This window comes from Cricetulus griseus, chromosome 5, assembly GCF_003668045.3.
Source record: "Cricetulus griseus strain 17A/GY chromosome 5, alternate assembly CriGri-PICRH-1.0, whole genome shotgun sequence".
NCBI classification, from domain to species: Eukaryota; Metazoa; Chordata; class Mammalia; order Rodentia; family Cricetidae; genus Cricetulus; species Cricetulus griseus.
In genome coordinates this window covers 133,289,528-133,303,562 of record NC_048598.1, presented here as the reverse complement: position 1 = coordinate 133,303,562, position 14,035 = coordinate 133,289,528, and the positions used below count along the sequence as shown (strand labels likewise).

Here is a 14,035-nt window from a genome sequence, read left to right as displayed (position 1 = left end):
TGCTACTGAGACAGCACCAATAAAAGGAGGAATCACTGTGGAACAGGGTGCTTTGATTGCTGACGGTCACCCCAGCAGAGTGAGGGCTGGCAGGTGGCCTCTGGACATGGGTCCGTCCAGAGCAGTGGAAAGGATAATCAGGAAGGTCACTGAAGAGAGAGGGGAGCAGGGAGGCACAATGGCTGGTGTGCTGTCAGGATGTTGATCCACCAGGAGAGACTTTGCTGTTTACTCCTGTGACGCCATGGGGGTCCTTTCAGGGGGTGGGTGCATGGAGACACTGGGTGAGGGGAGGGTGTTGAGCGTGCAAACACCACTCCATATACCTTGGGTACTCAGGACTTGGGAGGCAAAGGCACACAGTGGATAAGAAGGGCTGGGCAGAGACATTTTCTGTTTAGTGTCTCCCTCCCCCCCACCCCCGTTATTGCTCAGGAACTTACTTCACCTACAAAGTGGGGTGGTACTCCACCCTCTGAGTGAGACATGGAGGTGTGCGTGCATCTTAGAGATGGCCAACTACTGCTATCCCCTCCATCAGAACAAGGATGTGGCCAGGAGGTTAAATTCCAAAGCTGGACCACCAGGGCTCATTGCCCTTTAGTGGCATGGGTATTTTGGCCAAATTGCTTAACCTCTTGGTGCCTCAGTTTCCCCATGGGTAAGTGCATAACAACTCTTCCCTGTGAAGGCTTCATACTGGAAAGCAGTGAAAAGTGCTGAGTACTAAGTGCAGTTTGGGAGGGTCTACTATTAACTAAATAGAGTAAGTAGCTTGCAGTTACTCCATTTACTACTTGGATGCTCGAAACAGGAGGAGGACAGAAAAAAAAAAAAAAAGTAGACGTCCAATGTCAGGTTTAGGAATAAAGAGAAGAGATTAGCAACTACCGCTCTAACAGGTAAAGTGGCTCAATTCACTCAGTTGGCACTGTATACACCTAACAAAATATCCTTGGATATAAAACATCTTCATGACTACAAACAATACAATTGTTGTCAATTATGCCTTAAGAAAACTGGGGGTGGGAGGAGCTCCAGATTTGGCATGGTAATTGTGATGGAGCAATCAACTGGAGTCAACTTGGGAGGAGGGACCTTGGAGAGTACCTTCCTCTCCACAGAGGCCCCTGAATTGGTACAGCTGGCAAGGGCTACCCTGTGACTCCTTATTTACAGGGCAGATGCAAGAGATGGGGTCAGAGGTTGCCTGACCCCAAATGACTGCTATACAGAGTGATCCTCACCCTCCTTGGTTAGACAAAGGATGCCCTTGCACCCATCCCCAGGGTCGCACATCTTAATGTCACACTGGCCATTGTGGCCAGCTCAATTGCTTTACAGCTGGCTGAGGTACCCTGTACACACCAGCCACATAGGCTGCACCAATTTCAGGAATGCCCTCTTCGGAGGGACACCTGCTTTGGGTGACTACAGAGCAGATGGCCAAAGTCTCTTGGATCCCTCGGCTTCTAGCCCCAAAGTGGAGCCAGCATTTGCAGCCTTCGGATGGCATGACCCCCACCTACAATAGGCCAGCCACTGCCCCCACTAGCCATCTGCTCTAGCTAAGACCTTTGCACCCTACAGAATGTATGGCTAATTAAAATGATTATGGGCATACACGGGCGATTCTTCTTAGACAGGTTGCTGAGCTGCGCTCTGCAGCCCAGGAGACTGAAGCACATTAATTTTGAAAAGGGAATGCCTTGTAAGCTCAGAGGAAGAGCAATACAATTTCCTAGACTGACAAATCTCCACAGAAGACTGAGATCAAGTGTCTCTTTTAAAGAGAGAGCATATTTAACAAAGCATAGGGTATTCCTGAAGAGAACCAGGAATCTGTTTAGGGGACATGCATATGCTTGAAAGCACAGTATCTATGGTGTGTTCGGTTAGTCTTAAATGTTCAGAAAGCTGCACTCTGGGCTAAATACTGGAAGCTGAATGTGCCTAGGGGTCTGTTTTTTGTTTCTGCCAGGACGCCGAACTTCCTGGGACTGGGGCTCATTTCCCATTCTGCCACTTTAGAAGGCTAAGGCAGTGGAGAGCCTGACAGCCCAGGTTCCAATCTCTCTATTTTGAACTCAGGGAGGAGCTATTGGACTGGAATGCAAATTGGTGCCTTCATCTCAGAAGGTAATTAACCACTGCAAATAAGAGCCAGGGATAACGGGAATTAATGTATGGTTTTTTAAATGCACGTATACCCATCCCCAAGAGTCCTAGTGCACAGCCAAAAAGCCTTCAAGTACTGCCAATGCAAAGCAATGCTGAGCTTAAGCCTCTTCCCTTAGCAAGGCTGGGGGTGAGTTTCCGGAGTTTCAGGTCCTGAAAAAGGCTCCCCACCCCTTTTGGGAGGCACTGAGGTTTGAGCCTAAGTTTAGACAAACACTACCACTGACATGGGGCTCACTGAGTAGAACAGGCAGTTTTTACACTTGTACTCATTACAGTTGCTGAATGGGTAGTAAGCAAAACTTTTGTCTATGGAATATACTTAATGGTTTGGTTGTGAGGGGTTATTATTGTCATTAGAGCATTGATCATCCTTAGTTTGATTTTGATTTGCAATCTGTCTTAAGTTTCTTATGAAAAAAATGAGTATCAGAGGCCAGGCAGTGGTGGTTCACACTCTTAATCCTAGCACTTGGGAGGCAGAGGCAGGGGGATCTCTGTGAGTTCGAGACCAGTCTGGTCTACAAGAGCTAGTTCCAGGACAGCCTCTAAAGCCACAGGGAAACCCTGTCTTGAAACCCCTCCCCCCAATAAAAAGAGTGTCTCAGAGATTACTGATCCATACAATGGAAATAATTCATAGTTTTGCCACCGAGTTATGCATATATGACAATGAACGTAAGAGAAGGATAGTCAATTCCAGACTTTTTGAGGCAGTTTGAATTGAAGCAGACAGCAAGATCAGTTTTTTGTTTTAGGGTTCTTTGGGGCTGGGTGGGACCAAGCACCACCTTCACCTCTCACCTGCACAGACCCAATGCAAAGTCTGGACTCCCTAGAATATCCTGGGCCAACGTGGCCATTGGATTTAACTTTTCTCTCAGGCTCTCACTGAACTGCAGTGTGTGAGCCAATGGTTTTGACTTACATCATTATTGTCTGCAGTTGAAGAAATAATTGTTCAAAATCCCTTGTTCTTGATAAAGATCTTACTAGACCCAATTCATTCCCTGTAGAGGAAAACAGTTAACAAGGTGTTCCCTGTTTTTCAACTAGGGCAGAAAGCAAAGTGTCCCTGCCCCAATTGTATTAATTACACAATCTTTCCTAACAAACCTGAAGAATGGAGAACAGAATTGAAATGTGTGTGTGTGTGTGTGTGTGTGTGTGTGTGTGTGTGTGTGTGTGTGTTTGCTTTCCTCTGCTAGCTACCTCTGAGGAAACATTGGCCCAAAGCCCAAAGTTCTTTCAATAGCTATTTATCAAAGGGGATAAAAATGTAATCTGAAAAGCCTAAAATCTCACTTCTGTTTCTTAATGAAGTAAAGCACAAACAGCGTCAACCAAAACCATCTCATTAGTCACACCTTAGGCTGGGACCAAGAATGTGCCCTTTGTTGGCTGGGATTCACTCAGAGTAGAATGTCCTCTTGAATTGACTTGGGTGAAAATGATCCCATAAAAAAGAAAAATCACCACTTTCCTTTCAATCCCAGGGAGATGAGAGGTCAGACTCCCCAGGGATCCACTGGCAGATAAACACACTAAATCGGAGGCCAGGCACATCACGGCTGCTGGTGGGCTCTATCTGCCCTGTGGATTAGCACATTCTCTATCCTGCTTTCCAAATAAAACTTCTGAAGAACCATATTCAGTGCTGCAGACTTCCCAGAAGCCTTTTCCTATGGAGTGGCTTTATTGCCTTGTAAACTACACTTGGTAGGAAAGACACACTTAAGAGCTGGGTTAGACATTTTTGCTTGCAGGAGGAAAGAATCAAATTGCCCAATAAAAGCTCAAGGGATGGGGAAAGGCTAGAGATGATGAATATTATTGCAATTCATATTGGACTTGAACAGAAACAAAAGCAAAGCAGGACCAAAACCATAAAGTTTATTTTCTTTTTCCTTCTTTCTTTTTTTAAAATTGCATTTCATTTGCATTGGTGTTTTGCCTACATTTGTCCAGGCCCTGGAACTGGAGTTACAGACAACAGTGAGCTACCACGTGAGTGCTGGGGATTGAACCTGGGTCCTCGGGAAGAACAGCCAGTTCTTTTAACCACCAAGCCATCTCTCCAGCCCCAACATAACTTGTTTGCATAAATGTGCAAGGGAAGGCGCACAGCAGCTATGGCTATGGCTCACAACAAAGGCAGTGCCTTTCTGTGTGTCACGGTGCCTAATGAAGCCTGAAACTTCACACGGGCTTACATGAAACATAAATTTAGCTGCTTCAGTGCAGTCTCTATAATAGCCTTGCTCACACTTATCTGCATATGTGGACATTTCTGTGAGTATGAAGAAAGATGCGGTTACAGGTAGACTGCAGAGAATTACTGTGGTAAAGCACCAATGGTTTTGGTTATGCTTAGGAGAGAAGGGCTCTCAAGCAATGACACACACACACACACACACACACACACACACACACACACAAAGACATGGTGAATTACCACCCCTGAGTCTAGAAATGACAGCCTTAGTGAGGGCGCGTCAGCCTGCAAGCAGCCTCCCCTTTGACTGAATAACCCCAGGGGGAAGAGATGAATTCTTTTCCCTTTTCAGGTACAGCTTGCTCATGTGTCCTGAGAAGGTGAGTTCCCAGTGGGAAGTGAGCCTGAGGACAGCTTTGATAGGTGAGTGGGACACTGTTTCATCCTACCACCCACGCCTCTGCAGGACCACAGTAAAATCAGTATTTGACTTAACCTGGAACTAAAATTAGTTTCCGGTTGGGGAGTAAAGCCAGATCTCCCTCTGCGCAACTGCTGATAATAGGTTTCTGGTCTTTTTATTGTCCTCATCGAGAAACTCTAAAGTCATCATTTGGGGATGGGGGAAGCGGGGAACAGATCCGTTGAAAGCAGGAGAAAAGGCAAACCTGTAAATCCAGCTAAGCATCCCATCTTGCAAACATAAGAAGTCGGTCTTTAGTTCCCCTCCTGACATTCACACCAGGAGAGGCCCAGGCCCAGGCCCTCCCCTTCTATATTGCCTGGTAACCCTGTAGTGAAGTATGATCCCAAAGATTCTCAACACCTCCAATGACATGAAACATCAGGTCCTTAGATGACAAGAAAGGAGAAAGATATGGAGACAGAAGTGAAGAGCCTCCGACAGATTCGCGCTCCCTCTTGAGTTAGGGAGACGTTCATTCTCACACTAAGTGACTGAGGGACTCTCCAAATAAATGCCTTCACCTCCTCAGCCCCTGGAAAGTGTGCGCAGCTTCTGCAGAAAGGACAGTGGTTCTGGAACAAGCCTCTTGGGCAGGTAGCTTTTTTTTTTTTTTTTTTTTTTTTTGGTTTTCTGAGACAGGGTCTCTCTGTGGCTTTGGAGGCTGTCCTGGAACTTGCTCTTGTAGACCAGGCTGGTTTCAAACTCACAGAGATCCACCTGCCTCTGCCTCCCGAGTGCTGGGATTAAAGGTGTGCACCACCAATGCCCGGCTAGACAGGTAGCTTTTAATTGCTGAGGCTAAAGCACAAACTGACCAGCAAACAGGGACACTGCGTGGGCACAAGAGTGACATGCTCATAAAACTATCACAGGGCCCAGTGAAGGCAGCCAGTAAGAGTGAGACCTTGGCCAGGATTGCTGTTGTGAAATATTACTTTAACTATGTAAAGATGTGTTTCAGGGGGCTGGAGAGATGGCTCAGAGGTTAAGAGCACCAACTGCTCTTCCAGAGGTCCTGAGTTCAATTCCCAGCAACCACATGGTGGCTCACAACCATCCCTTATGAGATCTGGTGCCCTCCTCTGGTGTGCAGATATACATGGAAGCAGAATGTTATATACATAATAAATAAATAAAATCTTTAAAAAAAGATGTGTTATATTTGTTTATTTTGTGGAATATTACTTTATGTAAAGGTGTGTTATATTTGTTTATGCTGCATTTGTTTGATTATGTAAAGATGTGTTGCTGTTTCATCTTGCCTGCCTAAGGCACCTGATTGGACTAATAAAAAACTGAATGGCCAATAGCTAGGCAGTAGAGGGATAGGCGGGGCTGGTGGGCAGAGAGATTAAGTAGGAAGAGGAATCTAGGTTCGAGGGAGAATGAGAGGAGAGAAAGGGAGAAAGAGAAGGAGACAGCCAGGGCCAGCCAGCCAGCCAGCCACCAATCAGACAGACACAAAGTAGGACATACAGAATGAAAAGTAAAAACCCCCAAGGCAAAATGTAGATGAAGAGAAACAGGTTAAAATAAGTTTTAAGAGCTAGCAAGAAATGAGCCTAAGATAAGGCTGAGCATTTGTAACTAATAAGTCTCCATGTCATGATTTGGGAGCTGTTTGGTGGCCCCCAAAGAAAGCTTGCTACAGGTTACAGCTGCACAAATCTGGGATTTGCCCTTTGAACCCCAATAGGAACATCCAAAACTTGAAGAGATAAACTGATTTGAAAAGAAAAAAAAAAAAAAGGTTGGCGTCTGAGTGGAATATCACTTGCTTATTAGCATGACCAAGACTTTGGGTTTGATCTACAGAAAAAAAAAAAAGTCAGGGCCAACTCAGCCTTGTTTTCAGGCAAGAAGCTGTGACAATTTCCACAGTCAAGACAAGGCTGTGTTACCTGGTACCCTTGAAGATGCTTTGGAGGGATGCCGCAGACCATGACAATGAGGAGAGTCTCTGCTGGGAGCAGAGATGCAGAGAGGACCCTTTCAGGCCTCTGCTTGCAGCTCTTTTAGAGGGTGGTGAACAGGGCAGATTCTGACTGTGGCATCAAAAGGTCCTAACTGAGGTTTCTGGAAGATTTGCTGGAAGCTGTAGCACACTGGGGTAAGGTGATATTCCCCACGACATCCTTTACAAACAGCAAGGTTTCTCCTGCCTCATGCTTCAACTCATATATAAAAACAAAGGCTCACTTTTTAAAATAGCAACCCCAGTAGAGCAAGTCACCCAAGAAGTTGGTAACTGAGCTAACAAAGATGCAAGAAGTAAACTGCCAGGAACGCTGACTCTGCTCAGACGCTTTCTGGGTATCCCTGGAGAGTAAGCAGAAACTCTTGTGTGAAAAGTAAACAATTATTGGGTTTCTTAGCACCAAGTAATAATATCTTGACACCAGTCCAAGAGATAAGATACTAGACTTAAAAGGGGTCTCCAAATAATTAAGCTTACCTCCTAGTGTGTCGAGGTTCTTTTTCAAGATGTGTATCTCAGTTAAATTTCGTATCACATAGACTCACAATGAAACAGATTTTACACAGTAAGAGGACACCCTCTCCAACGGCAAGGAAAAACATGGTGTTATGAATATTCAACTGCACAATGTGTGCAGATTCTTGCCCTCTTAAAACTGTATGCAAAATGCCTGTGCATGCGACTATGTGTGTTTTCCTAGGCAAAGATCCCTGTCTGAATGTTTCAAAGGGACTACTGAGCTGAGTGTTTGAGATGGCCAGCAGGTCGGCCCTAGGCTGACCTGCCTGGGGCACCAACAGGTCCTAGGCCATGCTCCTTATTGTTAGTGACCACACATCACCCACATTATTCTTTACTGTTTTTGTAAGCTCTTTGTCTCTCCTCTAGCTGTTTTTCCTTTCTTTTTCCTTACTTTTCTGCCACTACACCTTAATTTCTAGGGTGCAGATAAACATCCTTTGATGTGTTCTTTTTGTTTCATTTTTTTGTTTGTTTTTGAGAGAGAGGCAAAGGTGTTTAGCAGACTGCATTGCAACCTTGTATTTTCAGTATTTATTGCCAGTTTCATTTCCTCCCCACACCTGCGCTTGTCCTAGTTTCCTTTAGGTTTGTAAGTGCCTTAGGATATTGACTACAGACGTTTGATTGCTGGGGACATCCTCAGGAGCAAGTCTCCTATAGCTTTCAGTAACGTGGATGCCAAAAACCCATGAATACACAGACACATGCATACACACACACACCCAGTCAGTCTGTAGTCTGCAGAACCTTCCAGAAAGCGGAGGTGCTTTGTCTCTTTTCCAGCATATATTCGTGTCTAGAATATTTACAGCTCCAATCTGAGCTGAGATTTGCAAGAAATATTTAGAGTTTGCTCAGCAAGGCATTCTTGATCGTGCTCTATAAATGGGATGTTGGCAAATGAGCCATAAAGAAAGACTAAAGAAAATGGTACTGCTTCTCCTTTACTGGCAGATTACAGTGGTGTGCAGGATGAAAAGAAGGGCATTGAGGAGGACAGGGGAGCCAGCGTGTGAGCCAAGCTGCACCCGGGTGTGACAGGGGAACCAGTGTGGGTCAAGCTGTACCTGAGTATGACAGGGGAGCCAGCATGTGAGCTCAGCTGCACCTGGGTGTGACAGACCCAGGGAAGAGAAAAAGAGCTGGGAAGGAGCCCCTAGCCCACACTTTGAAGCAAGAGCCAAGTACTTGAGCATGTTTGTCACATCCCAAAATATAAGATGCAGGCTCTCTTAAAACATCAAAACATTGGGGCTGGAGAGATGGCTCTGCAGTACTGGCTGCTCTTACAGAGGACCCAGGTTTAAGTCCCAACACCCACGTGGCAGCTCACAACCAGTTCCTGAGTATTTGAAGCTGTCTCTGACCTCCCCAGGCAACCGGCATGTACAGGGTGCCCATACATAAAAGCAGGCAAAACAGTCATACACATAGGCTTAAAAAATGGGAATATGTGATTTCCATTCTTCTATCATGGAAGCTGCTTCATTGTTTGAGAGTGGAGGCTGAAACTTTTAGATTTTTTTTTTTATTTGTGTACATGTATGTGTGTGAGGAGTATGCTGGTATGGGTGGTATATGTGCACATGTGTGTGCATGGATGCTTGTACCCATGCTTGTGCTGAGGCCAGAGTGGATGTTGGGTGTCCTGTCTTAGCATTTTCCATCGTATTCCCTTGAGACAGGGTCATTCTCCCCACTTGGAACTCTATGCTGACCACTAGCAAGCCCCAGCAATTTTTTTTTTGTTTTGTTTTTTTTGTTTTTTTCGAGACAGGGTTTCTCTGTGGCTTTGGAGGCTGCCCTGGAACTAGCTCTTGTAGACCAGGCTGGTCTCGAACTCACAGAGATCCGCCTGCCTCTGCCTCCCGAGTGCTGGGATTAAAGGGTGTGCCACCACCGCCCGGCTAAGCCCCAGCAATCTTATTGTCCTCATTCTCCAACTTCCTCCTATCCTTCTACCACCCCTACCATGGATCTTCCTACCTCTACTCCACTCCAAAGCCCAGTGGGGTGTATGTGATTACACACAGCTTTTTACATGGGTTCTGGAGATTTGAATTCAGGTCCTCAAGCTTATGTAGCAAGTGATCTTATCCGATAAGCTATCTCCCCAGCCCTTGGTTAACTTTTTGTTTTCTTCTCTCTCTCTCTCTCTCTCTCTCTCTCTCTCTCTCTCTCTCTCTGAGTTTTCAAGACAGGGTTTCTCTGGGTACACTTGGCTGTCCTGGAACTCACTTTGTAGACCAAGCTGGCCTCAAACTCACAGAGATTCACCTGCCTCTGCCTCCCGAGTGCTGGGATTAAAGTCATGCACCACCACTCGGCTCTTGGTTAGCTCTGTAAATCACTAAATAAAAGTGGGGGACATAGTGAGGAAAGACACAATTCTAAGGGAAGCTAGGAGAATAGCAGATAATGTAAAAGTAACTGAAATCTAGGTATCTAGGTATACACACATAATAAGGCACTGACTATTAACCTTCCAAAAACTGAGACATTAATAAAAACACTCAAATTGGAAGAGTAGCACCTAGGTCTGAGAGGCACAAGAGGGAAGGAAAACCAGCAAGGAGCGTATCTGAGCAGAGCCTACACTACTAACTTCTGTCTTGGGCCTCAGAGTGTCCACGATCAATGACTTGGCCTGAGTCCCAGACCAAGCTCCTTACCTCATTGCAGTCACCAGATGGAATGTGTGACGGCTTTGCTTCTTCATCTAGAGGCTCGAGCACTGTCACCTCTGCAAACTCTTCCACGGATTCTTGAAACTCGGGTAGAGATCTTCGTCCATAGCGCTTCCCACCTTTCACATATTTGGGTTGAGCCTCTGGTGAGCAGAGTGGACAAGAAGACAAAAGTCAAGGCCACATTATAGGAGAAATAGCCCCAAGCAGACACTCCTGGGACACAGCCTCCAAATAAACCAGCCCCATGGGCCAGCTGTCGTGGCCGTGGGTGCATGTGAGTCCTCGGGTCGGACGCAGAGCAGTTTCTACCTCTGATGGTCTGGAGTACCTGTATCTGTGTATTCACAAGTTACAGAAGCAATGTTGGCAGAAAGGAAAGTGGTTCAAAGGCGCAGACTGAGATCAGAAGGGCTGGGGATGTAGCTTGATTGGTAGAGAGCTCGCCCAGCAAGGTGCCGGATTCGATCTCCAGCACCCTGTGAACTGGGTATGGTGGTGATGCCAGTAATCCTACACTCAGAAAGTAGAGGCAGGAAGTCCCGAAGCTCAGTGTCATCCTCTGTCATACACAGTGAGTTCAGGGCCAGCTGGGGCTACAAGGAACTCCCTATCAAAAGGGGGGGTAACAGGAGGTAATGACATTTGGTTTTCTGTTTATTAGGCTGATGGCTTTAAGTGTGGGAAGGCAAAAGAAGTAGATAAAGAGAAAAAAAATCTAACCAAGAGACTCCTTGTAGTAAGTCCTGGACCTTGTACAGTTCTGAAAAATTAGTGTCCGCCCCAATTAGTATGAAAGATCCCCCACCTCAGGGACCCCTTTGTTAACTATTCCACATTCTGATCTGTCAGATAAGCAGAGCAGCACAAAAATGAAACTGACACTGAGAATTCTAATCAATCATCGACAGTTCCTCACTTCTGTGAAACCTGGCATCAAGATTTCATTATAAAATTATAGAATTAAAAGCTGTGGAACAAAATAGTAAGTGGAAAGCCACATTAAGAAAAATGATCCAGCCAGGCAGTGGTGGTGCGTGCCTTTAATCCCAGCACTCAAGAGGAATTGACAGAAGGATCTCTGTGAGTTCGAGGCCAGCCTGTTCTACAGGGTGAATTCCAGGACAGCTGGGACTGTTACACAGAGAAACCCTGTCTTGAAAAAAACAAACAAGTAAACCACACATACACAAAAAGAAAAATGGTGTGCTGCTTCTTCTGTTTTCAATGTCAGTGACCTGTAAATAAAAAGGGCCATGCCCAGGGTAGAGTCATCTGTGACTCTGAAGAATTCTGGTAACACTTCTTAAGTTCAACAAATACCACTTTCACCTTCACCACCACCAACCCACCCACCAAACACCGTGCTTACAGCCACCACCTCTACGGCTGCCACAGCCATCACCTCCTCCACAGCCACCTCCACCAGCAAGCCCCTCACTCTCTACTCTGAAGGCTTTAAAGCAATAAAGATAAATACTTCACTCTGCTCAAATACCATCCACAAGATTTGTAAGCACTTAGCATAATAGTAGGGTAATAAAATATTCCATTAAAATACAACAGACTGGCAATGATTTGCTCTCTGTTGCCTTACTGTCTGTCACTATAGACACACTAACACACTCTGGGTCTTGTTTGAACAGGACAGTCTGAGCATGCTTCAGAACTCAGACGCTTTTGGTTTAAACGAGGTGTGTACATATATCATCAGGGCAAGCATGGGTGATCAGATATGAGCTGAAGGGATAAAGCCCTTCTTTTACTCTCAGTGGAAGCTTGGCTGGGTTGGCGGACTCTAACTTTAGCATCCCTGGGAGGGCAGATGACCCTGTTTACCATTTCACCTTCCCCCATACCCTTCCTTGAGCACAAACTCAGATTCTGTGATGCTCACAGATGTGGTCAGCAGCATCCTGAAAATGCTCGGGAAAGCAAAGAGTGAAGTATTTATGATAGCTATGCGATTCCTAGTGATATTATTATACATGTCTTTGTAAATGCCAGCCATGTCATCTTATTAGGTGGAATGATTCTCTTACAGGAAGTGTTTAAGCATATAGACTTTGTATTGAAAAATGCCATGCATACTGGAAGGTACCTTTCATGAGAAGCGAGTGTGTCAGCCTGTGCGTATTCAGGAGCGGCACAGACACCCGAGCTACTGGTTGGCAGCTGACACTCACAGGTGCTGGTCAGACAGGAAGCAATGCAGAAGCATCCTTAATTTATTAGACGTTCTTAAATTTTAGTGGCAGACAACAGGATACGCCATTAGTGACTATGAGGGCTTAGAAAGGATTAAAAGGAAAACATATAACCCAGGTCTTTCCAAGTATGAGAACGAAGTTGTAGCTGGGGATAGAATGGGCAAAGGAGTTCTTACTGTATGCTGCACTGCTTCTAATATTAAAAACAGGGGAATTGACAGTCTCTACAGACTCCACTGAGAATGGAGCTCCTAAGCTTACCTGTGGGTGAAGTGGCCCTCTGGCTATGTACTATTAACTCTCCTGTGGCAGTAAGTAGCATTGTTGGAACATAAACAGCTCTTCTTCTAAACAAAAAAGGTGGCCAATGGTGAACTGCCAGGAAATGTTGTCGATTTGGGGGTTACTAACTTACTTATGCTTTTTTAATTTCAGGAACTTTAAAACCTCCTAAATTATATTTTATTATAATAACCAGTTGCAAGCGAATTTTAAGTTAACATCTTCTATAGAATCTATCTATATCTGTATATGTTCATATACATGTGTATAAACATATACACACATATATTATCAGCCAGCATGTGTGTATTTCCAGTTCCTAAGAAAATCTTACTTGAATGAAGATGTTAGCATGTACGTAAAGAAAGGTGGACTATTCAGGATTCCTTGTCAGAGTTTCCCAAACTCTCCATGTGACCAGTAAAAATTAGGCCCACTACAGCAGTTAGGAATTGTTACCCCTTAGAATCACGTGCTCACACATCCCTGTTCTACTGACACCATCAGTATCACTCAGTTTATATGAGGGAAGGAGAGACCCTTCAAGTAAGAAGATCCAGAGAGGATATTCACGGTCAACAGCTGTCTCTGTGGTGAGCGTTTGAAAACTACACTTTTCTCCAGTGATGCCAATTGGGCTTCCCAAGTTAACAGTGGCAGTCCAAACAGGAGATCACTGTGGGACTTTAAGATACCCTCAGACACTCAAGTTGAAAAATGCAGTGTATGACCTTAGCATGTCTCATGGAAGAAACTGCCGCCCTGGGGCAAAGTTGATTTACTTTGGGAGTGTACCCAAAAGTGACAGTTTTTCCGGGTCTCATTCTGAAACAACTTTCCTGATGCCAGATAATCTGTGGTTCTTTGATTTATGGAGAAATGAAACTGTTTACACCTCGGGCCTTCCTTCAGCACAAGCCCATGGTCCAAAGAGAGAAGTGACACAGGATGAAGGACTGTCCTGTCTCTGGAGGCTAGTCCTTCAAAGGATACTCAAGTCATTCTCTCTTCTCTCCCATTTCTACTGTTTGGCATCAAGCATAACGATAAAATGGGGGGGGGCTAAGTTGAGGAAATGGCTCAGTTGGCAAAATGCCTGTTGCATAAACACAAGGACCGAAGCTTGGGTTGTCCGCGCCCACAAAGCTGGACCTACATCCCAGCTGTGGCAGGGAGGCAGCAGAGGGTCCTGCAGTTTTGCTGGCCAGCCAGCCTAGCTTTTCAGAGCTACCACTCTCTGAAGGAACTGCACCAGGTTCAATGAGTGACACTGTCTCAAAAAATCAGGTGGGGCCGGGTAGTGGCAGTGCACCCCTTTAATCCCATGAAAAGGAGGGAATCCCTAAGTGATAAAATAATTGCAATGAATGTTATCATCATTGCTGATATAGACAGTGACAGCTTATCCTGTGCTACACATATTAGCCTAACTTCATTGCTAAATATTTTAACATGTATTATCCGTGTGAGTTTGAAGCCAGCCTGGTCTACAGAGTG

At 45.3% G+C, this 14,035-nt stretch overlaps 1 protein-coding gene across 8 annotated transcripts in view; it reads right to left on the bottom strand.

The window, feature by feature from the left end:
* Nucleotides 1-14,035, bottom strand: part of Nin (ninein) — a 106,072-nt gene that overhangs the window by 60,419 nt on the left and 31,618 nt on the right. For all 8 annotated transcript variants that reach the window (XM_027418183.2, XM_027418182.2, XM_027418184.2 and 5 more), the window contains one exon: nucleotides 10,032-10,189. In XM_027418183.2, coding sequence (XP_027273984.1) covers nucleotides 10,032-10,189 — 158 coding nt within the window. The remainder of the gene's footprint in view (nucleotides 1-10,031; nucleotides 10,190-14,035) is intronic.